At 47.3% G+C, this 27,640-nt stretch overlaps 2 protein-coding genes across 7 annotated transcripts in view; one reads left to right on the forward strand and one right to left on the reverse strand.

Annotated features, from left to right (window-relative positions):
• The window catches only part of MAD2L2 (mitotic arrest deficient 2 like 2), a 108,883-nt gene that overhangs the window by 9,159 nt on the left and 72,084 nt on the right, over positions 1 to 27,640 (forward strand). The window lies entirely within an intron of this gene.
• On the reverse strand, positions 1,280 to 18,601 carry AGTRAP (angiotensin II receptor associated protein). Its single transcript, XM_069079436.1, has 5 exons — positions 18,403 to 18,601; positions 8,865 to 8,899; positions 5,174 to 5,279; positions 3,027 to 3,225; positions 1,280 to 1,933 (listed from the first exon to the last, which is right to left on the reverse strand). Exons 1-5 carry the CDS (start codon positions 18,427 to 18,429, stop codon positions 1,815 to 1,817), a joined length of 486 nt encoding a protein of 161 aa, XP_068935537.1. The 5' UTR covers positions 18,430 to 18,601; the 3' UTR covers positions 1,280 to 1,814.

The following is a 27,640-nucleotide window of genomic DNA, read 5'->3' on the forward strand; positions in this document are numbered from 1 at the left end:
CAGAATTCAAACCCAATGCCTGCATTCTTCCCACTGTACCATGCTGTGGTTGGGTAAACACCTGGATCCCATGGTTCTTGTCTGGAACCAGTCATCCTCAGATGGGGCTCCTGGCTCCAGAAGGCCAGCTTCATTGTCCCACTTAACTTCTAGATCCACGATGGTTCCCTCCTCTTTCTCCAAGCTCTCCTTGATTGGAGTCAGCCTTGAAAGGAGCCACTTCCACCAAAAAAATTTAAAAAACCCCCAAAACCCCAACCTTCAGTGGCTGGCTCCCCAGTTTACTAAATATAAAATGCTTCCAGGCTAACCACAATCTGGTTCCCAGTTGTCTCTTTCATTTACCCCACTTCAAATATTTTCCACCTCAAACCAGAACACTCTCCATGCTTTCCTGCCCTCTTCCTTCAGCCCCAGCAGTACCCTTGCTGATGCCACAAAGCCCGGCCTGGCCTGGGCATCTCACCCTCCTGCTTGCCTGGTGATGCTGCCCCTCCCCCAGTGTCTCCCAGCATCTCACCAGATCTTTCATTCGCACTCCCCTCCCTCCTAGATTGTCTATATGAAATCATCTTTCCCCGTTAGATGGTAGGGTCCTTGGGTGCAGAGATGTCATAGCTGTCTTTCTCTAGCAGCTAATACACCATCTTGTCCATGGTACCGTTTAATAAATTCATTTGAGTAAAGACTTTGCTTTCCTTCAGCCAAGTAGCTGGCAGCTACTGCTCTGTGTGGCCATCCAGAAGTCCCCAAGGATACAGAGGGGTTCTAGTGGCTGGTCCTCAAGCATCCCCATCTTCCTGCCTCAACGAATGGCTGTAATTTCTCAGGCTGGAGCCTTAATGAGTTGCAGCCAAGGGTGAGAACAGGTATGGAGGCCACAAACTTGGACGAGGTCTCGAAAGGCTTGAGAAAGGTAAGGGAGCCAAACTCCAGTACAGACTTCCTGCCCTCGTGATTCCTTACGAGAATGGAAGCTGGCCATCAGTGGATGCTGGGGACCCTGTGTGAACCACCAGCAGGCTGCTCTCAAATTGGAAGGGGGAGGGGCGAAGATCTGAGTCTTAGCCAGCAGTCCGGAATGTAACCGGGAAACATGGCCCTGTGCCTGAGGGAGACCTTCCCACCCAGGCTGCTGGGGGAGCCCCCAGTTCAGATACAATAGAAGCAGCACCTCTCATTTCGGCATTTAAGCCTCCCCTCTGTGAATGGGTCATCTCCCTGGCACTCATGTCACCCTGGTGCTGCAGAGATGGTTGCACAACAGAAAGCCCAGTGATCGGATTCCTAAAACTTTAATGCCATGACTCGGCACTTAGGGAACAAAGGCAATGGCAATGTTTCAGAGGCTCCGTCCCAGTGTCCGTGGTGGAGCTGTGGCCCCTGGGGAGCCATAAACGTGTCTGAGGAAGCAGCAGAGAAAAGAGGCTTCCCTCTTGTTGGCCCATACCCAGCCTGTGGAAATGCTACCCACCTGCCTGGGGCATGGGGAGGACAGCTACCCTCAGTGGCCACGTCTGGGGCTGCAGAGACCCTGGCACAGCCAAGGCACTTGGCAGTGTGGCCCTGGAGGTGGTGACAGATAGACTTGGCCTATCAAAAGTGCATTAAGGTGGCAGGGAGTCTCTCCAGGGTGAGACAGACCTTGGGGAGCCTGGGGCTGAGAGCTCACAATTGGAGCAGAGCCCACTTGGGCCAAGGGAAGCAGAGATGGAGCCATCATCCATCATAAACTCTGAGAGGGAAGGGTGAGGGGGGATGGATGCCCAGCATCAGAGGAGGAGAGCTCTGGGGATGTCGGTGGGAGGGGGCGCTCAGTAGGGTCGAGCTGCCGGCTTGCTCTCCAGGTCTGCATAGGGGTGCGCCAAGGCGGGGTCCTCCTGTGTGTCAATGGTCTGATATGCGCTGCGCTCTGGCAATTGGCCAAAGGAACCTGCAGATGTGGGTGGAGGAAGAGAGGAACAGTATGGTGAGCACGGCACTCTCCCCACAAACCCCTGCCCAGAGTGTGCTGGGCACACTCCCACCGGGAAGAGTCATGCCAAGGCCAAGCTGCAGCCTCCTGGAGCCCCTGTGGGCCTTGCACGGAGACCACTGGCAGACCTAGATTCTGCTGGGACACCACATGCCAGGCACTGTGCTAAGGGCTTTACCACAGTGTTCCCTTGCTGGTAATGACTGCATGGCCTTTGCTGCCCATTTGGAGAGGAGATAGGCTGTAGTGGGATGGAAAGCAGTGTTGTGAAACTGAGACATTTCTTGCCCTGAATGAAGGCCTAAGAATGCATGAGACAATTCGGGGGAGAGATTGGGCAGTTGTGGGACCACTGCACCTCAAGAGAAAGGTGGGGTCCAGGCCAGAGAAGGTGCTTCCATTGGGCCCTGCCTGAGGGTCCTCATCCCACCATGGGGTGTAGGGCAGGGAGGAAGCAGGGAGCACTGACAAAGGTCCAGAGCCTGAATCATAGCTGGAGGTCCAGCTGACAAAGCTTGGCCTGTATCAGCCCCTGAACGCTCATAGCTAAGCCCAAGGGGTCAGGCTCAGCCTACCCCTGAACATTCCTTTCCATGGACCCCGGGGTCCTGTCTGACTGCAGGCTGGGATGGTATCTGCCTGCTGGTGTCAAAGGGAAGGCTGAGTTTTGTTCATCTGCTTTTCCTACTGGGCTAGGAAGAGGAAGAAGAAAGAGGAAATGTGTTTTCTTCATGGCCTAGAAACTGGGGCTTCTGGTGAGGAGGAAATTGAGATATCACCCCATAGTAACTAAACCATCTTCTTCTCATGGTCTCCAAGGCACAGCAATACAGATGAAATCCCTGCTCCCCACATCTTCAGCTCCAATCCCACAGGGCACAGAGCAGATGTAGGGGCTGTTCCCCATTCTGGGCCACCATGGGGAGGAGCACAGACGCCAGAGGAGGGAGTTAGTGCGGGAGGCAGGGCTGCTGGGTGGAGAAGGGGATGGTGACTGAGAAGCAGGGCCAGGAGAGGAGCAGTGGTCCACCCGCAGCTGCCACAGCCTCACCTATGTTGAGGATGAATTCGCCCCCCCGCTCTCTGTACATGTGGTAGACAAAGAGGCAGGACAGGGGCTTCAGCAGGAGGCTGAAGATGGCCATGCCCGTGCTGAAGCGCATCGTGTCGGACAGCTGGACCTCATGTGGGTAGAAGATGCTGATGTAGATGATATCCAGGAGGATGGTGATGGCCAAGCCGACCAGAAACTGCAAAATACAAAGTGTGGGAAGTGCCCATAGGGCAGAGCTTGGATGCAGGCCCTGCGAGGGCTGGGACAGCCTCTGGATACAAGGCCCCAGGTTTCTAGCTTATTCCACAGCAGCAAAGCAGGCAAGGCAGGCCCTCGAATGTTGGACAAGGGCCCTGCTATTGCCTTCTGAGAGAGGCTAGGCTAAGAGGGAGAGCTCATCCCCCAAACTCCAATCAATCATGAGGGTCACCCAGTTACCTCACCCTCAAGAGGGGTAAAAAAGACTTAGAACAGCAGGTGGCACTATTATTTGCTTGGCATAAATCAGAAGGGATGGTTATTTCAAAGGCTTGGAGGGGAGGGGAAGGGAGCACAGGAAGTGTGAGAGGTACCCTGAGCCCATGGGAAAGTGCTGCCTTCATTGCCAGAGGGCTTGGGGGATAGGTGGAGAACTAGCTTAGCCTTGGTCCTCTCCTCCTGTGGAGGAGTAAATGCTCGCTCCTCCCACCTCCCAGGGCCTCGAGTGACAAGAAACCTCATTTGTTTCTTCCCAAGGAACTCACTGTGCCACACTGCCCCAACTGGGTCAGCAAAGAAAGCCTTGGGCCTTTGTCTACAGCCTCCAGGTTTGCCAAATGCAGGCCTCCCCAAACCCTGTTAGGTATCATCCCCACTGGGCAGCTGGAGAGAGGAGAACCAGTCACGGTCATGGATACATGGCCAGCCGTCACCAGGAAGCGCCTTCCTGCTAAGCAGGCTGCTTCTCCCTGCTCCCCAGACTGCCCACAGCCCCATGAGGGCTCTTCGTCTGCCTTAGTCTGATGGTCCATTCAGCTTTGCTCTCTTTATCTCCCTCCCACTGACAAATACTGGCTATGGGAGCCTGGGCTGACTCTGAGACCGTGAGAGGCAGAACAGGAACACCTGAGAGTCCCCTCTAGACTGGAAATCACACATCTGGTCCCCATTACTAGCTACACTCACACAGGCTTCTGTCCCCACCCACCAGATTCTACACTGGGTCCTGGAAACACCAGTGCCTCTCCCCCTCCCTGCTACAATGCTCCCCTACACCCATCCCCCATTTCAATTCAACAAACATTTATTTTGTTTGATTATTTATACTGCATCAAGGCTCCTTTCCTCTTCTCCTTCTTTAGAGCCCATTCTTCTTTTCCTATCATGTGGTACTCATCTCCTAAGGCCCAGCTCAGAACCCATCTCCTTCCCAAACCAACCCCAATTAACTGTATCCCACCCCGACCTCCACACTCAGCACTGATCATGACACTCACAGGGCCTGGTATCATTTTCTAATTGCTTCAGTAAAGAAAGGCATTCCTTCTTGGGGGCTTACTCCCCTCCACCAGCGTCTGTCTACACAGCACTGCAAACAGAATCAATGCTCCAAAGTGCTTGTAGAATGGATGTATTTACTGAGAATTCGTAAAGGGCAGTGGTGTTATCAGTGCTGGGAAGAAGGGTTCATGACCTCAAGATAAGGTCATTGTTTTGAGGTAAGCAAGGAAATCTCTCTATAAAAGTACCAGGATGGAGATGGAATTGTGTTGGGTTGAGACAGGGGTGAGCCCATTAAGCCAGCCTTGGAGAGGGCCTAGGCCAGATAAACAGAAACAAAAGAACATGGCATCCAACATTCCTTTCCAGTGGAGAAGTAGGGTGCTAGTGAGAAAGTGCCCAAAGGCTGAAGATTGGAGTGCTCTGGAAAAGGCTTTGAAATCGCAAGTCTGGCCACTAGGGATACAAGAAGTAAGGAAAGGTGGGAAAACTGAAGTGAATATGGAGGAGAAAGAAGCTTAGCAGGGCCTTGGAGGATAGCTGGGATTTGGAAATGAAGAATGGTGAAAATAAAGGTTCACCAGGGCTGTCAGCCCCAGGCATCTGGTCCAGGTCTCCCTGGAGAGGGAGGGGTGATCGGAGCTTCCCCTAATCCCTAAACTCACCATAATTATGGCATCCAGGGATTCTCGTTGAGCAATGGCCCACACCCCCAGGGCCAGGACGGTGAAATTAGCCCAGGCATAGGAGTTTGAGAATATCAAACAGCCCCTGTCAAAAGAAGGCAGAGTCAATTCTACCGGATTCAGACCTGGGGATACGTCCCTTTCCACTTCTCATTACCTGGTCAAATGTCATTAGCTTTTAGCTCTTTTCTTCTATTATTTAAAAAAAAAAATACACTTGAGGCCTTTTCTCTTTATGCCAGTCATTTCTTTAAACCAAACCAAACCAAACCCTTCCTCCTACCTACCCAGACTGAATCCTCTCTTATCATACAAAATCATCCAATACGTGCGCCGGTATATAAAACACTCTACCTGAGTAGTCTCCCACATTCTCCCCTGAGGAAGGTCTATTTAACTGTACTTCTGCAAGCTCATCCTTGGTTTCTCCAGCCACTCTGAGTTTGGAAGAATAATTGTAAAGCACTCAGTAGGGTGCCTGGTACACAGCAGGCACTTAATAAATGCTTATTTCCTTGCTTCCTTCCTTTTAGTGAACCTTTTCTTTACTGTGTTGGAGGCATTGTGTGTACAGTCCCTTTAGTTCTGCTTATCTCAGGGTGCATCTGTTGAGGCTGACTCTTCTCATCTTTCTCTGGGTTCCTCACATTTGTCATTTCTTCCTGCCCAGTCATCTTTCATCACATTCAGCTACTACTGGTTAACTTAGCCCTTCTGCAGCTGACGGTCGCCCCCTCTGTCTCCTGCTCTAGGGCGGCGTGAAGAGGGAGGCTATAAACACTTGGAAATCTGTCGGCCATTTGGCTCTGCCTTTGGCCCCCTTGGGGTGTACGCCCAGAAATGAATCCTGAGTCACTGATTACAAAATTCCAAATATGCAAAACCTGGATAAATAAATCACAGTTTGACCCACAGTACTTTAGTGGACCAATCTCACCAAGTCCGTTTACCACCATTTTGTTGTTTTTGTTAATTTTTGAGAGGTGAGATGAAACCTCGGCATTACATTAATTGAAGTTTTTTATTACTGTATAATTTGGAGAATGTTTTCAAAAAGTCACCTATGGTGTGCATTAAAAAAAAAAATTGTATCCTTTGACCACCCATCTGGGAATGGATCTTGATATTATATCAATTTTCTGTGCAGACACCTGAAAATGGTGGCATTTGATGTTAATATTATTCCCACTCTAGGATTTCTCTTTTCGTCCTATCTTCGTTAATTTCATTGGTTTGAAAGCTTTCAAATTTTGTGTAATTAAGAATGACCAACTTAACTTTTAGTATCTCCTCTATTCCTTGTTTGATTACAGATTCTTTTTCTTGCCTCCTCTGATTTCTGCAATATGATCTTTTTGTATTCAAATCCCATATCTCTTTTGAGCGTATGGTGGCACAGGATGATCAAAGTCTGTTTTCTGCCAAGCCATTTTCCAGATTTTCTAGCAGGTCATTTAAAAATGGAGTCCATCCTCTAAGTAATAATGCTTTTCAATTCATCCAACAATGGCCTGCTGTTTTGGATTGTTTCTCCCTTACCTATTTTATTCCACTGATTTGTTTTTTTAACCAGGGTTATCTGACTGATAATTTGAATGGAATGGCACTAAATCTATTAATATAATAGCATGGTCATATTTATTCTGGTATTATGGCCTAATCATGAACACCAGATAGCTCTATAGTTACTTATTTACTAATTATCTCCCTTTATTTCTGTAAAAAGCGTTTTGCACTTATAGTTACATAAATATTGCATATATCGTGGTAGGCCAACTCTTGCAGTTTATTTGAATACAATTTTGTAGTTTATTTGAATACAATTTTTCATTATTGCTTCTTTTTGGGTTTCGTTGATATGGAAATGCTGATAATTTCTGAGGATTTAGCTCACATCCTGCCAGAGTCACAAAGTCCTGATTTCAAATTTGACCTCTGACACTTCTAGCTGTGTCAGTCACAGGGCAAATCACTTCACCTCTGTTTACCTCAGTTTCCCCACCTTTAAAATAAGGAGAATAATTGCACCCACTTTCCAGGGTTATGAGGATCAACTAAGATAAAACTGTAAAGCATTTAGCAGTGTCTGGCATACAGTAAGCTCTCTATTAATGTTAGCTATTATTATTGTTGTTGCTTTACTGAAGCATTCATCACAGTTTCCTGGCTAAGTTGAAAATAAGGAGATGTTTATTTTCTCCTTGCCAATGGTTTATGCCTTGAATTTTGGTCTCTTATTTTACCAAGATAGCAACTATTTCTAAAATTTCGTCAATTAAGAGTGGGAAGAGCATTACTATTGTTTAAATTTGTGTTCTGCTAGTGTTTCTACATTGAGAATATCGCCTCACTCTTGCTTTTGCATGTATGTATGTATGTATATACACATACATGTATACACACATATATACACATGTACATGCTGTTGATCATAATCAAGGGCCTTCATGTGGCTTTTAAAAATATAAATGTAGTCAAAAATATTTTCCTCATTCACTGAAATAGGTGTTTTTTGTCTTTTTAGGTGACTAATTATGCAAATCATTGTCTTAATACTGTACCATCCTATATGAGTGGTATGAATCTAATGACCTCATTTTAATTGTTTACTGGCTATGTTGCTGCAATCTTCTTGCAAGGATCTTACTTCAAATGTTTGCATTCACATTCATTAGAAAGATTGGTTTATAGTTTTCTGTTTCTGCTTTGTCTCTTTCTGGTTTGTCAAGTCAGGTGGCATACTGGATGGAGGGCTCAGCCCGAGACAGGAAGACCTGAGTCTAAATCTGACCTAAATCTGTGTGACCCTGGGCAAGTCACTTAATTGCTGTATGCCTCAGTTTCCACAAAATGGGGATAATAATAGCATCTACCTCCTAGGTTTTTGTGAGGATCAATTGAGATAATATCTACAAAGCATTTAGCACAGTGCTTGCACACAGTAGGCTAAATGCTAGTTATTATTAACCATTGGATCCAGTTTTGTTTTCCCTTGGCAGTTCATTTACAGCTGGCTTATCTTTTTTTTTTAAACTGAGGTTGGATTACTTAAGATCTTTGCTTTAATTTGGGTATTTTGTATTTATCTAGATACTCATCCACTTCCTTTGAATTCTCAGTTTTAATGATATAATTGTGTAGACTTGTTTGTAATAATTTTCTTTCTCTTTTCCTTTTCTTGAGACAATCAGGGTTAAGTGACTTGCCCAGGGTCATACAGCTAAAAGTCTGCTCCTGAATTTGAATTCAGGTCTTCCTGACTTCAAGATCAGTGTTATATCTACTATGCCACCAAGCTGAACCTTTTTTCTAACAATTTTCTTCTTTTCCTTCTCTGTTATGAATTCACTTTGTTCACTTTTTATTTTAACTATTTGAATTTCCTTTCTTTTTCTTGGATCAAGTCAGTTAATGGTTTATCTATCAACTGGTTATTATGTACACTGTCTAATTTCAAATTTCTCTAACTCTAGTCTTTGACAGTTTTCTTTTGTATTTTTAAGGCTGTTCTGTTTTCCTCATCTTTTAAGTTTTTCAGAGATACATTTTCCTCTGAGAGCTGCCTTAGCTTCATTCCAAAAGTCCTATAATGTTCTTGCTTAAGATGTCTGCTCCCTCAGACCTCTCCCCACCAAAAAAAAGAAAGAAAATTCATCCCCAGATGACTCACCATGTTGTCAGCAGCCAGTGCACCAGAACAATGGCCTGCAAGAGCAAAGGGGCAGACGGAGGAAGAAGAGTGAGAGATAAACAGGTCAGTGCGTCTGAAAAACTATGGCAAAAGCAAACTGGAGCGACAAGGTCCTGAGGAAGAGGGCTAACAAACACTGCAGTGAGTGACCTGCCAGTGAACAGCAGAGAATGATGTAGCCTAGGAGAAAAGGAAGGGCACTAGAGGCAGGCTGGGGCCAGGCTCATCTCTAGCCCCTCTCCTGTTTACCTTCCTTTGTGGCAGTCAGTCCCATGGAATGTGGCTACTTCTAACACAAAAGTTCAGATGGAGCCCAGTTGGGGCTTCCAAGGTAGATGATTGATTTCAGAATCGGAAGGCAGTTTGTGTGACAACAGCTTGAGCCAAAACGATGTTAACCAGCAAGTTTGTTTTTGTGTGTTTTTTTTCTTCATGAAGATGTGGCTGAAGTGGGAGGCTATAGTTTGGGGTCTGGTCCTCCCACCAAAATGAAAGCTCCCTGAAGGGCCTCCTACAACACCCACAATGCTGGGAATGGAAGGCAGGCCAAACATTCGGACTGGCTTCACGGTGGCAGAACTCTGCATCCACAAGGCCACATGGGTGAGATGGGCCTGCCCAGGGGCAGACTCTACCATCAGGGATGCTGAGGTTTAGCCCCAGCTCCAAACCCCTTCTCCCTCTAGATACGACTCAACTGTCAACAGGGACACAAATGATTTCACATACCTTTGTACTGTCAAGCTGGCTAGAAGTCTACTGTTAACAGTCAGAAAATTTAAATGAAAAAAGGACAAGGATGATGTCTACATAGCTTCCAGCCCCCAGAGTCTCAATCTTCCTATTACTAAGGAGGAAGCTGAGGCTGAACGAGGCCGAGGGCCTGGCCCAAGGTCACAGGGAGAGAGAGAGAGCTGGCGCAGTGAGGACTAGCAGCCAAGTCTCCTGGCTCCCTGCCCAAGATTCGGTGGAATCAGAGGGATAAGGCATTCCTGGCTCCTCCACCCAGGCCCACCTTCCCACTAAGTTATATCGAGCTTTATCCTGGCTTCCCAGAATGTCTCGACTGGCACTGACTCCTAAGTTCAGGCTGTGCAAATAGGAGGCACAGGGCTGACTTAAATTTCTCACTCAATCTTAGTATTTGAGTAGCTTCTCCTACACTAAGCCAATCAAACAGACCTATAAACAAATACTTAAATGAGACTGTTCACCTGTAGGGTTCCTTTAATCCCATCCTAACTACAGGAAGTGGTACCTGGAGGCAGGAAGACCTGAGTTCAAATCTGACCTCAGAGATTTCATAGCTGTGCGACCCTAGGCAAGTCACTTAACTCTCTTTGCCTCCGTTTCCTCATCTGTAAAATGAGCTGGAGAAATAAATGGCAAACCAAGAAAACCCCAGATGGGGTCAGGAAGACTGCAACGACTCAACAACTACCACCACAACAGTTGCATTTTTTTTTAAGTTGAGCATTCTGGAACTGCCACTCACTCTGTGACTTTAGGCCAGTCACTCAGGTTCCAGAGGCTGGACTGAATGGCTTCTAATATAGCATGTTATTAGGTCACTTCTAGTCCTAAGGCCCCTAAGCCTGTGATGAGGAGCTGGCACCTGGTGGATATCTCTAAATCTGCCCATTCTACCAAACTATGTGAGGTCCTTGCTGGCCCGGAGACCCCCATTTCACATGCTTCATCCTGGCCCACTGCATAGGGCCAACAGGAGAAAAGAAGCAGCAGCAAACCTTTCACAGGCCTCACTTTCAGTCTGGGAGAGCCAAGGCCCCCCTCTTCTGGGGACGAGCTGATGAGCCCCAATAGCTCCTCCAAGGAGATAAACCCCTTTCCCTTTTCAGAAAAGGTCTGAGGGGGAGCTGGAGGGTTGTCATTAGCAACACAAATTTGGTAACCAAAGAGATACTGAGTGTTTCCACAATAGCAAGGTGTTACAGGTATGTGTGTGTATGTATGTGCATGCATACACACGTGCACATACAGATACATATCTAAATAATCTACACACATGTACGCATGCATGTATGTATACCAGCTAGGAGTGGGGAAGGAGCCCAGGGGATGATGGCCGAGGGGAGGCCTGCACGAAGAGTGTGTCTGAACTCACACTGAGCTCCCTGGACAGGTGCTTCCTTACTCGGGGCTCACAACACTTCTGGGAGCTGGGGCAGCTGGCTTACAGCCACAGTGAGAGGGAAGGCAGGGAAGGCAGGATAGGATGCAAACCCCCTCCAGTGCCGTGACTTCCTGTACGTGACAGGCACCTCTGGGCTGGGGTTTGGGTTTGTCCTTCTGGCTGGGAGAGGGCAGAGTTGGGGTCTGTCAATGGGAACAGTCCAGGGGCCTGCTGTGAGACCGGGGGCCAGGAGTCAAATAAGAGAGAGAAGAACCAGGAAAGACAAGTGTCATAAAAACTGAGGTTAGGTCCAAAAGGATGATGAATAATGGATGGAGTCTGTTAGCGCCAGCAATGAAGAGATCATAGGAATACAGACAGAGAACTAGAAGGGGCCTCAGAGGTCACTGAGTCTAAGCCTTCAATTTATAGCTGAGGAAACTGAGGCTCAGAGAGAGGAAGTGACGTACCCAAGGCAAGTTTTGGGGCCCCTGGGGGCTACAGAGCGCTGGGCCTGGAGTTCAAGTCCACCTAGGAGCTTTAGGACACTGGGCGGAGCAGTGAGCTCGTCTGCCTCAGTTTCCTCATATATAAAAGGTGAGGAATAACAGCACCTACCTTGTAAGAGCTGTTGTGAGGCTCAGCTGAGACAACATTTGTAAAGCCCTGGGCACACAGCAGGTGCTCCTTCACCAAAGGTCAGTAAGGAGCAGGGCTAGGATCCAGACCAAGGGCCCATGACTCATGATTTCAGCACCCTGCCCACCGCAGGGCCCCTCTGCCCCACTGGTAGCCTTGGGGAGAGGGCTTCAGTGGGCGGTGAGGTTCCCAGGCAGCTGGCCTGGGCTAAGAACTGAGTGGGAGGCAGTCACATGGCAGCACCAGCAGAGGCCACAGGGAAGGGAGACACAGGACAGAGCTGGAAGGGCCAAGACAAAGGTCAGAGAAGCCCCGGGTAGAGCTGAGGCTTATAGGCAGCCGGGGAGAAGCTTGTGGAGAAAAGGAGCTTGAGAGCAGGCAGAGAGAGAGCAAGACTACAGGAGCCAGTACCCTGAGGAGCTGGAAGGGGGTACAGCCAAGGGCACAAGCAGAGGGAAAGGGGAAAATGAGACAAAGGAGGGGACAAGGGGATGATGCTGAAGGGAGCCCAGAGTAAATGAGAAGGGGTCAGCCCCAAGGAGGGATGGAGGGTGAGGGGCTATGGCCTGATACAGGAATTCAGAGGTCAGGCGGTGGAGAGAGAACACTCGTAGGTCATGAGGAGATCTAGGGTCTGTCCACAATGTGAGTGTGTGTGTGTGTGTGTGTGTATCTAGGGCGGACAGAAGGTGGTCATAGAATCTGAGGAGGCTTATGAACTGGGAGCTCATGGTATTTGAGGGCCTATCCACATTTTTCTTGAAGTCCAATATAAGGGTGGGGGGCTGGGGTGAAGAGAAAGACGGTGGTGAGTCAAGAAATCCATTCCTTGAGAAGAGAATGACTCTATTCTGGGTATAGAAGATGAGTGTCAACAGTCTGTTCTAGAAAGGGAAATGTGTCTGGATGGAGTGAACCTTTAAAGAGAAGAGGCTGCTGAAGGATAGCCCTGGGGGAGGCCTAGAAGTAGGAGACTCCAGGAGCATCTCCAGGGTGTGGGAGGATGAGAGGACGGCCAGGGAGGGACGCTGGGTCTTCTGAGGGGAAGTCTAGTTTTGTAAGTGCAAGAGGATGGAAGGGGGGTAAATAAAAGCCACAAAACAGGGGTCCTGGGGAGCACAATGGAAGAGGAGGGCAGGTTCTATGATTTGAGAGGCCATACATCAAAATGAACACAGGGAAGGAAGTGGCATCAAAGACCTTGGTTTTGCTCCTGCCTTGATCCACTTACTAGCTGCGTGACTTTGACAAATCACTTAACCACTCTGAGCCTCAGTTTCCTCATCTGTAAGATGAGGATAATAATGGAATCCCTACTTCTCAGGGTTACGAGGAGAGCACTTGGCAAACAAACCTGAAAGCACAATACAAAGGTAACTCTTTCCTAACCCAGCCTCCCCATCTGGCCAAGCCTCCTTCCACAGTCAACAAGGAGAGTTGAGGCTGGGTGGGGAAGCACTGATTTCTCAGGGGACCCATGGTATCTCTCCTTACTTGGGGGTTCTCCTCCAAAGTATGGGAGTTCACACCTGGCCCCTTGTCAACCCTACAGAAATGCCAGGAAACTCCAGCATGAAGATAATACTTAGCACCCGCTGATTCTTTACAGTAAAGACTGGCCAAATGAATGGGGAGCTCAGCAAAACAATGATTTCCCCAAGCTCTCCGCAGCGGCCTCACTGCTGGGGTGCCACACAGCCTCTGCAGCTCTTTACCCCCAAACCAAGCTTCCTCTCCTCCCTTTCTCTACTAGCAGAATCAGAGGGCCCCTGCAGCCTTAAGGGCCACCAGAGACGTGTGGCCCAAGTGGACCAGCCTCCCCTTGGCCATGGAAACATGTTTCACTGTTTGGTTTTGTTCCAACTGCACTGGAGGCAGCTGTTCAATGGTTTCTCTCATGTCTGACTCTTCATGGCCCCATGTGGGGTTTTCTTGGCAAATATCCTGTGGTGGTTTGCCATTTCTTCTCCAGCTCATTTTGTTGTGCCCAAACCCAAATTACCCATCTCCTGATTTGAAGCCCACCATTAAGCCCCAAAGATGAGGAAGCTGGGGCAAGCCGGGATCAAGTGACCTACCCAGGGTCACACAGCTAGGAAGTGCCTGAGGCTGGATTTGAACTCTGGAAGAAGAATCTTTCTGATTCCAAACCCAGTATACTATCTGCTGTGCCACCTAGTTGCACCAAGGGGGCAGTCAGGGGGTGCCAAAGTGCAGAGAGTGCTGCAGGACCTGGGTTCAAATCCAGCCTCAGAACCTTACTACCTCTTCCACGCTGAGCAGGCACTTAAGCTCTGTTTGTCTCAGTTCCCTCACCCATAGAATGGGTAAGATAAAAGCACCTGCTTCCCAGAGCTGTGAGGATCAAATGAGATAGCATTTGTAAAGCCCTTAGCTGGTACACAGCAGGTGCTTAATAAAGGCTTGTTCCCTTTTGTGCCCATTCTTTTGACTTGGATGATCTCTGTTCACTGGTGCAGTCAACGAACAGCACAGCCCTTTGCCTTGGGTCATCTGCTTCCTGAATGGTTCTCCATGTTTTTTTTTTTCCAGGAAAAATGGTGGCCTTTCTTTTTATCAGTGAGTATACAGCGTCAGAAGAGCAATAGTTGGTTTACATGTTATTTGGCCCTTGTAAAGAATCAAACAAGGTAAAGAACAAACAAAATCAGCCGCCACCCTGAACATCCTGGCTTGTTGGGGGCCATTTCAATTTAGGAACGGCTTCCTTAAGAACACCAGCCACCAATCGGATGTTATTATGGGGTTTTCCACAGGTAAAACATGTACAGCTTAGTTTGGATTACGTGTCTAAATCAAGGCTCCCATCTGAAATGGGAAGCACGAAAAGGAATTAAGCCGACAGCTACTCACCCAGCATCGCTATCTAATGGTAAAAAGACAAGACGCTAAAGTTTCAGGTTCAACTCTAAAGGTAAAAATCTTTTTTTTCCTTGAGTCAAATCAGTTACAAACCAAAGAGTCTCCTTTTAAAAGACAAGTTGTTTAGGGTTGGGGTTCCCCATGTGCCATGTGTCTTGTCTTCCTAATTTAGCGTAAGCCTGATGAGGGCAGGGACTGGGCTGCCTTCCTCCCAAGTAGCTAGAATAGGGATATGGAAAGAGCAGGCCTCCATGAGACTCTCTGATCCTGGCCCCAAACTTCAAAGATCTGATCTCTGGGCATTTCTCCACAGCCAAACTTCAGCCCTAAAATAGCCTTCAGCTTCCTTCCAACAGATTTTGGAACGAGCTCCCACCCTGAGGTGCTGCCCACCCTAGGAAGGACAAGTGAACATGGTGAAGGTTGAAAAAAGGCCACCCTGTCCCAAGACCCATCTTCCCTTTGCTCCCAAATGACACAACACGGCCCAACCTTTCAAACTACATTAACACCTGCAGTAGCTATTGGTTAGAATCATCAACACCACTGTGCTCACAGGACTGTGGTCTAGATAGCACAGAGGATGGAGCCTTAGGCCTTAAGTCCCAAAGACCTGAGTTGAAATCTGACTTCAGACACTTCCTAGCTGTGTGACCTTGAGCAAATCACTTCACCTGTTTGCCTCTGCTTTCTCATCTGTAAAATGGGGAAAATAACAGCCCCTCCCTCCCAGGGTTGTTATGAGGATCAAATGGGATCATATTTGTAAAGCACTTATTAGCACAGTGCCTGGCACATACTGAGTCCTATAGAAATGCTAGCTATGAGTATTAATATTATATTCTTGTCATTCTTGGGTAAAAATGCCATCATGGAGTTGGGAAACACCTCAATCTAGGCTGTCCCAGCACTGTCTCCAATACAAGAAAGGAGTGGGCCCCTGACCCTGGGCCAAGGGTCGGCCTTCCCGATTAATAGCCCGTATCTCTATGCTGGTGGAAAAGCAAATAAGCATGGCCATGGGAGTGGACACCAGAAGTGAGGTCCCCTCCCCAGCAGCATTTTTAGGCACAGTCATAGCTGGATTCTTTATGAACAGGCAAAAGTGGCTTTGGTGGTCACTTGACTTTCTTAATGTGGTCTAAGTAAACAATGGGGACAAATAAGTAATCAGGACAGTAATTCAACAGTGAAATGGAGCATTCTCCCTGGCCAGAGCTGCAGGGAGGAAGGAGTGGTAGGCGGAGAGTCTCTGGGCTAGCCTCTCTTCTCACTGCAATCCCCCATCCTTCCTCTTCCTCTTCCTCTTCCCACTAAGGAACTAAGTCCAGGATACATGGGGAAAGTCAACAGAGGGAAGGGACTAGACTGAAAGTAGATGGGGAAAGGCTTCCTCTGGATGCTAGAACATTAGCTGGGTCTTGGAGGAAGCCAGGGAGGAGGCAGAGATGAAGAGGAAGCACATTCCCAGGGAAAACCCTGGGCCCCCTCCACAGCCACACCTTCTATCCCTGGGCTGTCCTCCTCCCCCATGCCTTACCCCCACACTCTCCCCCATCCATTCCCTGGGCTTCCTCCTCCTCAGTTTCTGGGTTCTCTCACCCCTAAGAGCTCTGCCACGTCCAGCCTGCCTCCACTCCCCATATCCTCTCATGCTCCAGCCCCTTAGCCCTCTCCTTCTTCCCTTTGTCCTCACCCTTTCAGACCTCTGTCTGCTGCCTCCTCACCTCCCCAGCCCCACATTCCCTCAGACTTCCATCTTCCTCATCCCTTGCCCTTTTGTTTCTCTCCTTCCTCAAAACCCTCCTGTTCTCAGTGCCCTGATCCTCTCTCTCCTTCTTGTCCTTTATCTGACTATAACATGAGGGAACTGGCCTGGTCAGCCTGCCCTTTATCTTCATGCTGCCTTACTCCATCACCCTCCCTCACTTCTAAACTCCTCCTCCCTCTAATCCCTGGTTCTAATAACTCCATGATATAGTGCTTTAGCTAGATGACCTTTGAGACTCAACAAATGCTGTGAGGTAGGTGCTACAAATATTATAAGATCCACTTTGCAGATGGCATGACTGAGGCTCATGTGTTTGAGGCAAGACTGGAACCCATGTCTTTCTGACTCCAAGTCCAGCATGTTTAACTACCTTGATAAATATACATAACTAAAAATGTGATGGTTAATGAATCTGATCTCCTTATGGAGGTTATGTGTTTAAATCCTACCTTCTGAGGCCACGAATGTTTGAGGAGAAAGGATTAAAGTTTTATGGAAGATTTTTGCAATAGCAAGAATGTGTACTCAGAGGTAGTCTGCAAGAGGCTACAAATTCCCCTAAAATTTACCTTGCTTATATACAGTTTTTCAAAGTAGAGAACAAAATTAAAGATATCTATAGGCACATGAAAAAATGTTCTAAATCACTATTGATTAGAGAAATGCAAATCAGAACAACTCTGGGGTACCATATCACACCTGTCAGATTGGCTAACATGACAAAACGGGAAAATTATAAATGCTGGAGAAGATGTGGGAAAATTGGAACACTAATGCATCATTGGTGGAGTTGTGAACTGATCCAGTTATTCTGAAGAGCAATTTGGAACTATGCACAAAGGGCTATAAAAATATACATATCCTGCAATACCACTTCTAGGTCTCCCAAAGAGATCATACAAATGGGAAAAGGACCCACATGTAGAAAAATATGTTATAGCAGCTCTTTATGTGGTGGCAAAAAACTGGAAATCAAGAGGATATCCATTAACTGGGGAATGGCTGAACAAGTTGTGGTATATGAATGTAATGGAATACTATTGTGCTGGAAGAAATGATGAGCAGGTGGACTTCGGAGAAACCTGGGAAGACTTAGATGAACTGATGCTGAGTGAGGGGAGCAGAGCCAGGAGAACATTGTACACAGTATACCAGTCACATTGTTCAATGACTAACTTTGATAGACTTGACTCTTCTCAGCAATACAACCTTCTAAGACAACTCCACAAGGCTCATGATGGAAAATGCTATCCACAGTCAGAAAAAGACAAACAAAACGAACAAACAAAAAAGAAATGTAGATTAACAAGAAAAAGCAAAAAGAAAAAAAGGCAGAGAACAAATGAATCCCAAAGTTGCTAAGTTTTTCAGCAATATCTTGAGCTTCCACTGTCTCCTGATCTTCTGCTCAGTCTTCAGTAAACTAGGCAAAACATTCGCTAACTCGAGGACATAGGGCTGTATAATAAATGGGTGAGTCCACCTAGAGTGCAGGTTCCCAGGCTCCCAGGCTGGACTGGATGGCGGAGCTCACAAGGCTGGAGGTGCTTCCTGCAGCCCAGCCTCCATTTTGGACTGGGTTTCTAGGTATGGGTCACTTTTTCAGACCCTCTCCTATGCCCCTCTCTTGTCTCCAGGTCCCCTGACCCCTTAATCCCCCTGCTGCACTATCCTCCTGGCCCTGCTCACCATCCCCCCGTCCCCTGCTCTCCAGCCTGGCGTAGATGGGCAAGCACAGGGCTTGGAGTCTGAATTCAGCTTCAGGTAATTTACCAGCCAGGGACCCAGTCATTTAACCCTCCCCGTGCCTCGGTCTCCTCGTTAGGAAAATGAGAGAGGTCGGAGCCAAAGGCTCTAAAGCTAGGATTCCATGATCTCTCACCCTGTCTTCTCCCTTACTTTGTCCTCCTTGCCTCCTCGCTCCCTCGCCTCTGAGTCCCCCTCTTCTACCCGCCCCCTCCTTCTTAGGCCCCACTCCGCCCGGGGCGTCCTTTTTGTCCCTCTTGGGCCTCCATCCCCCGGCCCAGCCCTCTCCGCCCGAGCTCCCCCTCCCCTCCGGCGCTCTTCTACCGTGCCCTCCCAGGACCTACCTTGAGGTTCACGGCGGGCAGCTCCATCCCAGGCCAAGCCGGGCCCAGGGCCGGCTTCAGGCGATGGGGAAGCAGACCGCGGCGGAGGCGGCGGGGGCGGCTGCAGTGGTGCGGAAGCTACCGGGAGAGTTGGGAAACAAACTTTCCCGGCCCCGCCCCGGGCACCCCCTTCCCCCCTCCCCCCTGCTCCGGTTCCGGCTCCGGCCGCCTGGCCACCTGACCCAGGGGCTGTGCACGTGATCTCGAGCCGAAGCTGGTTGCTAGGAGACGGCGTAAGCTTTCAGCCCTCTGCTCCTCCTCCCCCCTCCATCCGGGAGCCCTACCCCCGCCCCTCCCCCAGCCTCGGCGTTAGGCGGAGACCACCGAGCCCAGCCCCCCCACCCTAATCCCCAGAGGCCCCTCCCTTCATCTCTGGCCGCCCCAGGCCCTAAGGTTAGCCCCCTGCTCCTGCGGGGCGGTGAGGCTTATTAGAGAGGGTGAAGGGCTGGGGCAGGAGCGAGTCTGGGGGAGCCGCGCCCCCTTCCTTCCCTCCACCCGTCAGCTTCCTGAGTGGGCTGTGTGCCCCCCTGCAGCGTAAGCCCCCTGCGGCCAGGGGCTGCTGCCGTCCCTTGTCCTCCCCAGTTTAGCACCGGGCTGGGCCCTTAGTAAACGCTCAGTAAATGCCAGCTCTCTCTCTGGGTCCGTCTGTCTGTCTGTCTGTCGCTGTCTCTTAGTCTCTCTCCGTCTGTCTCCGTCCTGCTACACCCAACTAGGGCAGGTTGCCCTTTACCCCAATCCCCCAGTTCCCTCCCCCTGAATTTGCCTGGGATCTGTCACCAGGCCCAGAATTTTTAGGCAGATCCTTCAGTCACCCTAAGTAAAAGAGGAAGGACATTCTCCACCCACCCCCACTCCCATCCCATCTCCCCGAACTGTTTCAACTGTTCATGTATGGGATGGAAGGTGGATGAAAGAAGAATTGGGGGTCTTAGTGGTCTGCAAGCTCACTGCCATCTTCTAGCATCCCCTGCCCACCTCCAGAAGTGCCAACTGTCAGACAAGTGCCTCTCCTATACTCTATACTGGTGAGCCCTAGAGCTCCAGAGCACCAGCCCAACTGTGCTCCAGGGGAATGGCCCTTGTGGAGATGAGACCCATCAGGTGCCACAGTAGATAAGGAAAGCCCCAACTCCTCCACAAACCACAGCTACTGAAGACTCCAGAAAGGAGGTTCTCTCACCACTCAAGCCTTTGGCATTTTCACATGACTCTGCATCAGAAATATATGGTTATTATTAACAAAATTGGCATTTAAGAAGATGCGTTGTCATCTGCCTTGCTGCGGAACCCTAAGGACCACGGGGTGTCTTTCTCCCCAACTTGCTGCTTAAACCTCCTATGTGTAATTCCCCCCCCCCCACCTGACATTAGAATGTCAGTTCCTTGAGAGCAGGGACTGTCTCTTTGTAGCTTAGGGCTTACTTAGCACAGAGCTTTGCACTTTCATTCATTCATTTGAGCGTTCAGAGCTACCAGGAAAGCTAATGTAATAAAGTACATTCAGAAAGGCAGAATGTCTAGAACCAGGCAGGTCCATCAGTCCTCCATTCTGGACCGTTGCACATCAGGAGTTTTGTGACAGTAGGTGAGACCATATCTTAGGAGGACTATTGTTGAACTGCAAAGCGTCTCCAAGGAGAGGAACCAGTGGTGCGGAAGCTACCGGGAGAGTTGGGAAACAAACTTTCCCGGCCCCGCCCCGGGCACCCCCTTCCCCCCTCCCCCCTGCTCCGGTTCCGGCTCCGGCAGCCTGGCCACCTGACCCAGGGGATATGGCAAAAGTCCATTATTCCAGTTCATTCCATATAAGTCTCTGTTGTAGGAATGGGGTGTTTACTGTCAAGAAGATATTCTGGGAACAAGAGGGTCATTTTAAAGTATCTTAAAATCTGACCCATGAATGAGAGGTTGGTTCTGTTTTGCCTATATGTGCAAAGTTGGGAGAAATGGCTAAGAGTAAAAGAGGCAGATTTTAATTCAGCTTTAAGGAAAACTCTGCTAGGTGGCTAAGTGGGTGAAGCACCATACCTACAGTCAGGAAGACTCCTTTTTCTGGGTTCAAATCTGGCCTCAGACACTTTCTTAGCTGTGTGACCCTTGACAGGTCACTTAACCCTGTTTGCCTCAGTTTCCTCATCTGTAAAATGAGATGGAGAAGGAAATTGCAAACCTCTCCAATTTCTCTGCCAAGAAAACCCCAAAATTGGTCACAAAGAGCTGGATGTGGCTGTAAAATGACTTAAAATAAAAATTTTCTAATGATTTGTTGTGCAGAAGTGGGACAGGCTGGTTATCTTTGAAGGCACAAAGTTCCCCCTCTCTGGAGGTCTTCAAGCAGAAGCCTAATGATTATTCCCCAAGGATGTTGGATCCTCATTTGGGTCTTAGATGCCCTCTGAGGTCCCTTGGGTAGCTTTGACCATATCATGACATTCGTCTGATACTCTGTCCTGAAGGACAGTTTCTTTCCAGTCTAGTTAACATTCCCTGGGGTCCAAATGTGGCTTGATAAACCTCTTAGAATTCCTGTACCATGAAGAAAATGCTGCAATCTCAGGCTGCAGGAGGACAAAGTGATACTTGGGGGCTATTTATCCCAAGGGATGTGATTGTTGATTCTTAATTGGTGGTCCATGGACCCCCAAGGGCTCTGTGGATAGATTTCAGGGGGTCTGTGAAGATGGGTGGGAAAAATTTACATCTTTATTTTCTCCTATCTTGAAATGAAATTTGATATTTCAGTTATTTAATTTATTTTTCCCCTGGGAAGGAGTCCATAGGTTTCACTAGGTTGCAATGACTCTGACACAAAATGTTAAGACACCTATCCTAGGAGAACTGTGACCATATAAGGGGACTAAGGCCTTCTTCCTGTGCCCTGAATCCTTTAGAAAGAGTTCCTAATAAACCATGTCAAATATATATCATATGGAAAGAAAATAGCAACAGCTTTTCCAAAGGAAAGATGAGAGTACACAGCTTTGGAAGGTACAGAAATGGGAGGATTGTCACCTTGGGCTCACATTCTGTCCCCCACAGCTGTCCTATGGGACCACTGTGTGAAAAGGTATGGTTGCCCTTCCCCCACACAGTTGAGGGAAAGTGAAGATGATTTTCATTGTGAGATGAACACTCCCAGCTTTGCCCAGGGGACACATGAGCATTTCCCCAGTAATTTAAGTAGGCCTCCTGAACTTTGTGAATGCTTCCAGGAGGGGAGAATGACCTGACTCCTTGGAATATATCTTGGAATTATGGGAATTTATTCAGTCTTCTTAGTCAGGTAGATTATTCAATCCTGGTTGGAACTAAAATACTGAAAAGGCTAAATTCTCCAAGACCACAACAGCACGTGTTTCTAGGGTGGTAAACTTTGTAAGCATTTCCCACCCAACGACCCAGTGAAGTAAGTACTATTTTTCAGATGAAGAAACTGTGGCTCAGAAAGGTTAAAGTGATCTGTCTTTGGTCACGAAGCTAGTCATTATCTGAGAGGAGAGTCTTCTTCCTCCGGGTCCAATACTCTATTCATTAAGCAAGATAACCCTTTTCTGGGAGCCTATAGGCATAAGGCACCTACAAATCATGCAAGCACAACTGAAGAGTGTATGCTTCCCTGTCCCTCTTCCTCATTCCATTGCTTCTTCTATCTTGTCTCTATCGTCCTGTCTCTCCCAGCTACCCCATGGCATGCAGTCAAAGCATGGCGGATCTAAGGGAAAGGGGGTATTCAAAAGCCTATCATAACATATAAGCTTGTCAGGGTGGGATTTAGGTTAAATCCCACACGGCAGCATTCAGCTTAGCTAACACTTTATTACTTTAATTGAGATTTCAAGGTCAACCTCAAAAATGATGCGTTTCCTGATCTTCCAGTAAGGAGCGAGCTCTCTCCTCTCAGTTTTCTTTGTATGGATTTCTCTGAATAGAATGTTAGCTCCTTGAGGGCAGGAACCATTTCATTTTTGCCTTTGTATTTCTAGTGCCTAGCACAGCTACTGGCACGTAGCAGGTCCTTAATAAATGCTTATTGATTGATTTTTTTCCCACTATTTGATAGAAGATTATTGAAAAGAGTATTGATCAAGTCAAGAAAACCTGGGTTCCAATTCCACCTCTGACACTTCTAGCTGTGGGGCCACGGGTAAATTCACCTCTCTGATCCTCAGTTTTCTCTTTGGTAAAATGGAGGTAATACATGTAGTACTTGCTACAAAGGACAGTTATAAGGATTAAATAAGATAATGCTTAGAAAGCACATGACAGTTCTTCAATCTCTATAAATGTCAGCTATAGTTATGGCGAGGGCCCACAAATTCCTACATACCCTATATGCACTGTCTAGGTCTTTCTTTCTGGGGCAAAGGGGGCAGGACTCTTAATCTATCTGTCTGCATTGTCTCTCCAGAGCATAAAAAGTGAAAGGTTCTTGGGGGCCTTAAGGATAAAAAATTCAGGGGCTTCAGGTTAAAAGAGTGGAATAACAAAGTACCTAGCAGGCCTCTGTACCCCAAGGTTAGAAAGAGAGAAGAAGGGTTAGATTTGTTGAGTTAGATTAGGAAGGGGGAGGCCAGACTCAGATGAAGGACAAGGGATGCTCTGTTTACAACTAATGCTGGTACCAGGAGCGTGGGAGAGGCAGCAAGTTAGAACCAGTTGGGCAGGATTCAGGGAAAGTAAAATTACGTTCCCAGAGGGGTCAGAGGATGTACTGCTGAATGCCTGGGAGAGATTTCTAGCTGGAAGAGTAAGCTGGGAAGAGTTAAATGGATGATAGGGAGGGGGTCACAAATCAGCTCCACACACAGAGAGAATCGGAGGTAATTCAAGGTTGGCAAACACATAGACCTGAATAGTGAACTCCACCCATGGTCTGATGAGTGTACAGCACAGCAGGTCTATGCCTCCCTTGTTTAAGACACTGTTAGAGTAACTTCCAAAACCCTAGGTTTGATCGGGTCTGCAAAATATGGAGGGGGAGAATCTTGGATCCAACATCAGAAGGGTTCAAACCCTGACTCTTCCACTGGCTCCTGGTGTGACCTTAGGCAAGTCAGCTTCACTTCTCTGAGACCCATGTCCTCGTTTCTAAAATGAGGGATTTGGACTAGATGAGGTCCCTTCTGATCCTAACTCCATGACCCAGTTTGGTTCGGGAGCTGCCATATCACCTTGCTGACATGCCGAGTTTCCAGTTCACAGACTTTTTGCCATAAGAACTTAACAGTCTTGTTGTCTCATTGGTAAAAGAAAGGTGCTGAGTTTCCTTTCTGTGGCAAGGGAAAAAAAATGCAGCGAAAAATCCACAAAGGTGCAGAGAGGAATTTGTTTCTCTGCTATTAAGGCCCTAGATTAATTATTAAAAGCCTAATTGATTCTCTGTCAAAGTCTCCAGACCATTTCTTTCTCCTCAAGCCTCCCCCACCATCCATTCCATTACCTTGTCAGCAGATCTCTTATGCTTTACTGAGAAAATAGAGTCCACTCTTTGTGAGTTCTCTCTTTCCCCTTCCTCTACATCTCAAAACCCTTTGGCATCATCGCCCGTTTCTCCTCTGTTATTCTAGTCTCTAATGAAAACACCAAAATCAACCTTTCACTACAAACTTCTGATCCCATCCCCTCCTGTCTCTTCTGGCAGATTGCTTCCACAATCATCCCTTCTCCCTCTAAACTTCAATATGTCTTTATCCACTGATTTTGTCCCTGCTGCCTGAAAATATGCCCAGGTCTCCCTAAGCCTGAAAAAACCCTTATAATTCTATCATTCCCTTAAACTATCATGTTTATTTTTCTTTTCACAATAGGGGCTTAATGATAGTGCAAAATGCTTTATTATTATGGGTTTTTTTTGCAGGGCAATTGGGGTTAAGTGACTTGCCCAAGGTCACATGACTAGTAAGTGTTAAGTGTCTGAGGCTGGATTTGAACTCAGGTCCTCCTGACTCCAGGGCCAGTACTCTGCTCACTATGCCACCTAGCCACCCCTTGCAAAATGCTTCATATATATATGTATGTATGTATACATATATGCATATGCATATACACACAGGTATACATACACTCATGTGTATATACATATATGTATGTATTTACATATATGTATATAATCTCATTTGATCTGCATACCCACTCTTTGAAGTGCTATTTACTATCCCCTCATTTTACTGATGAGGGAACTGAGACAAAAGTTAAGTGAATTGCCCAAGGTCATACATCTAGGAAATATTTTGAGGTAGGATTTGAACTCAAGTCTTCCTGACTCTAAGCACAGCATACTAGCCCCTTCACTACCTTGATGTCTGCCTTAGTTTAATAAATGCATGTTGGATTGGATTTAACTGGATTTGTTTAGTTCTAAGAAAGCATGTTTATCCAGCAAATGAATTCTGTTTGGCTATACAGTGGAAATTAAAGTTGGAAAAGTAGGTTTGGATCATATAGGAAGACTTGATTTTGTTGGTTCTAAAAATAGAACATAGTTCAGCTAGGTAGTACAGTGGTCAGAGTGCTGGTTTTGGAGTCAGGAACACCTGAGCTCAAATCCAGCCTCAGACATTTATTAGCTGTGTGATCCTGGGCAAATCACTGCTTCAGTTTCCTCTTTTGTAAACTGGGGATAATAATAGCACTTGCATCCCATAGTTGTTCAGTCAAACGCCACACTACTTGTAAAGAGCTTTGCAAACAGTGGAGTACTATATGAATGTTAGCTATTGTTATTTTAGCTATTAGCATTAAGGCAGAAGTAACATAAAAAAAAAAAAGGACAATAACCAGGCTCTTCTGGGAAGGCCCAGAAGAATCCAGTGTATAAAAGCCATGCAAACACATCATAAACCGAAGAACAAACTGCTCCAGGAAGTCACTGCCAATCACACCTAAGAGAACAGAACGGTCCGGGCCCCGGAGATTAAGCTCCTGGCCTTTAGATTATACTGGGGCAATGAGTCAATTGATGCTCTGTCAGTTGTTCCATTTCTGCAGGTCATGGACACAGGGATACACTTGGCTCTTTGTGTGTGTGTGTCTGGGTAAATCTGGGGCTTTCTTGTCTGCTGTTGCTTTTTGTCTCTGCCTGGAGATGTGATTATCTTTCATCTCACCCAGGGAGTGATAGCAGGAGGAAACAGGCAATCAGGATGTTATAAAGCAAGCGGAGGAGAGAAAATCAAGAAAATATTGGAGTGATAGACCGTATGTGAAGGGATTTGTTATTCTAGTTCAAGTGACCTCTTTTGCAGCTCGCAGACCCCATGCCCTGTTTCTTTTGTCTGTGACTAAGCCCTCCTCCTCCCCCAAAGCACTGAGCAGTTTTAAAACTTAGCCATAAAACAGGCTGATTATCATCCAAAGGAAAGAAGGAAACCCAGCCTTCTGACAGACGTGGCTGGGGATGCAGAGGTCCTGAATTAGGGATACTTGTGTTTTGTGCAGCAGCAGTGTGTTGTCTGGCATTTGGGGAGGCCATCCATAGAGATGGTAGCTCCCACTCCAACTGAGATCAAAGGGTCACAGGTTTTAGAGCTGGAAGTGACCTTCAGGATTATGGCGTCTAATCCCCTCATTTCACAGATGAGGAAACTGAGACCCAGAAGGGGAAGGGACTCCTCCAAAGTCACACAGGTAGCAAAGCTGGTTTTCCTGCCTGATATTTGTTTTATAATTAGCAAAGAGTAATAATAACTGACAGTTATATTGTGCCTTGAGGCAGCTTGGTGGTGAAGTGGATAGACAGAGCTAGGCACTAGATGGAGCTATCCAGTTGTCAATATTTTTGATAATTAGATACTAAGCCCGTTGGTTTCTAAGCTACTGAAGGACAAAATGGGCTGCCAGTGCACTCAAAATTCTACACCCTGGGAGGGAAGCATCATTGACCCTGCCCTAGTTACACTCTTACTTCTTTACTAAAGACCTGCTCTTTATCTGCCATACCACATCTCAGGAAACCTCAGTTCATGTGGAAACCAGCACTAGATGGAGAATTCCTAGCCTGGCTCCTCTCCCACCCACCTCCTTCCTGCTCAGTTGGGTTCTAACCCCCCATTTTTTGCCTGAATTTGGCCTGGTCCTTTCCTCCCCTTTTGCTGTGCTTGGAAGTCATTTCATTCATTTATCCTTGTTTATAATACAGGGATAGAACCAAAGCCTCTGGCAGCATCTTTGTGATCTCATAGACATGAAAGATACAAAAACAACCAGATTCCCTCTGGCTGCCACGCTTAGCATCGATTAGGTTGTTTATCCTTGTTCCATGGTGCCCATGTGTTGCCAATCCTCATAATGTTTCGCTTGCTGCTGCCTCTTGCTTCCTTCCCAGAAGGCAGAAGCTAACCAATGCAAAGGAAAGATAAAGAGAAAATTACATTATAGATGTCAGAGAGAGGAGGAGGGTAGCTTTGGTTATTGAAACTGATGTGAGTGGAATCCCACATCCTTCCCTCTTGAGCCACTCTTGTGGATGGATGAATGTGTCCGACTGGATGAGACTTGGGAGCCTTTAGCACAGTCAAGGAGAAGAGACTCCGGGACAGATAATAAGATCCTGGATTTAGAACTTGAAGGGACCTCAAAAGCCATCTGGTCCAATACCCTTAGTTTACAGATGAGGAAACTGAGGGCCTCAGAGAGGTTAAGTGAAAGAATGGAATGAAAAGTTATTAAACTCCTACTCTGTGCCAAATACTATGCAACTGTTAGCTCATTGGAGACTCACAACAACCCCGGGAGGTCGATGCTGTTATTATACTCATTTTACTGGTAAGGAAACTGAGGCAGCAGAGCTTAAGTGACTTGCCCAGGAACATACCACCAGTAAGTGTCTGAGGTTGGATTTGAACCTCTGTCTTCCCGACTCCAGCTCCTGAATGGACATCTATGGGGTATTAGGAAATTGTCACGGCTCTTCTTGAAGGCAAGCAGATGTGGACACTGCCCTTTTCCTTGGATCCCCACGTATCCACAGGCTAAATGGACAGTTAGCTCTAATTTCCCTTAGTGCTGTCTTCTTTTTGGTGTAACACAGTTATACTACTTTAGTGATTTATGTTCGTGTTTTAGCCATACACACACATACCCCTCCAATGGAATGTAAGCTCCTTGGCACTTCCAGTGTCTACCATTTCCCATTGCCCATTGCACATTGTTCAGTGTGTGTGTGTGTGTGTGTGTGTGTGTGTGTGTGTGTGTGTGTGTG

This window comes from Petaurus breviceps, unplaced genomic scaffold (assembly GCF_028583685.1).
Source record: "Petaurus breviceps papuanus isolate PSGF00001 unplaced genomic scaffold, PetGlider_PUasm1.0 91041, whole genome shotgun sequence".
Classification (NCBI taxonomy): Eukaryota; Metazoa; Chordata; class Mammalia; order Diprotodontia; family Petauridae; genus Petaurus; species Petaurus breviceps.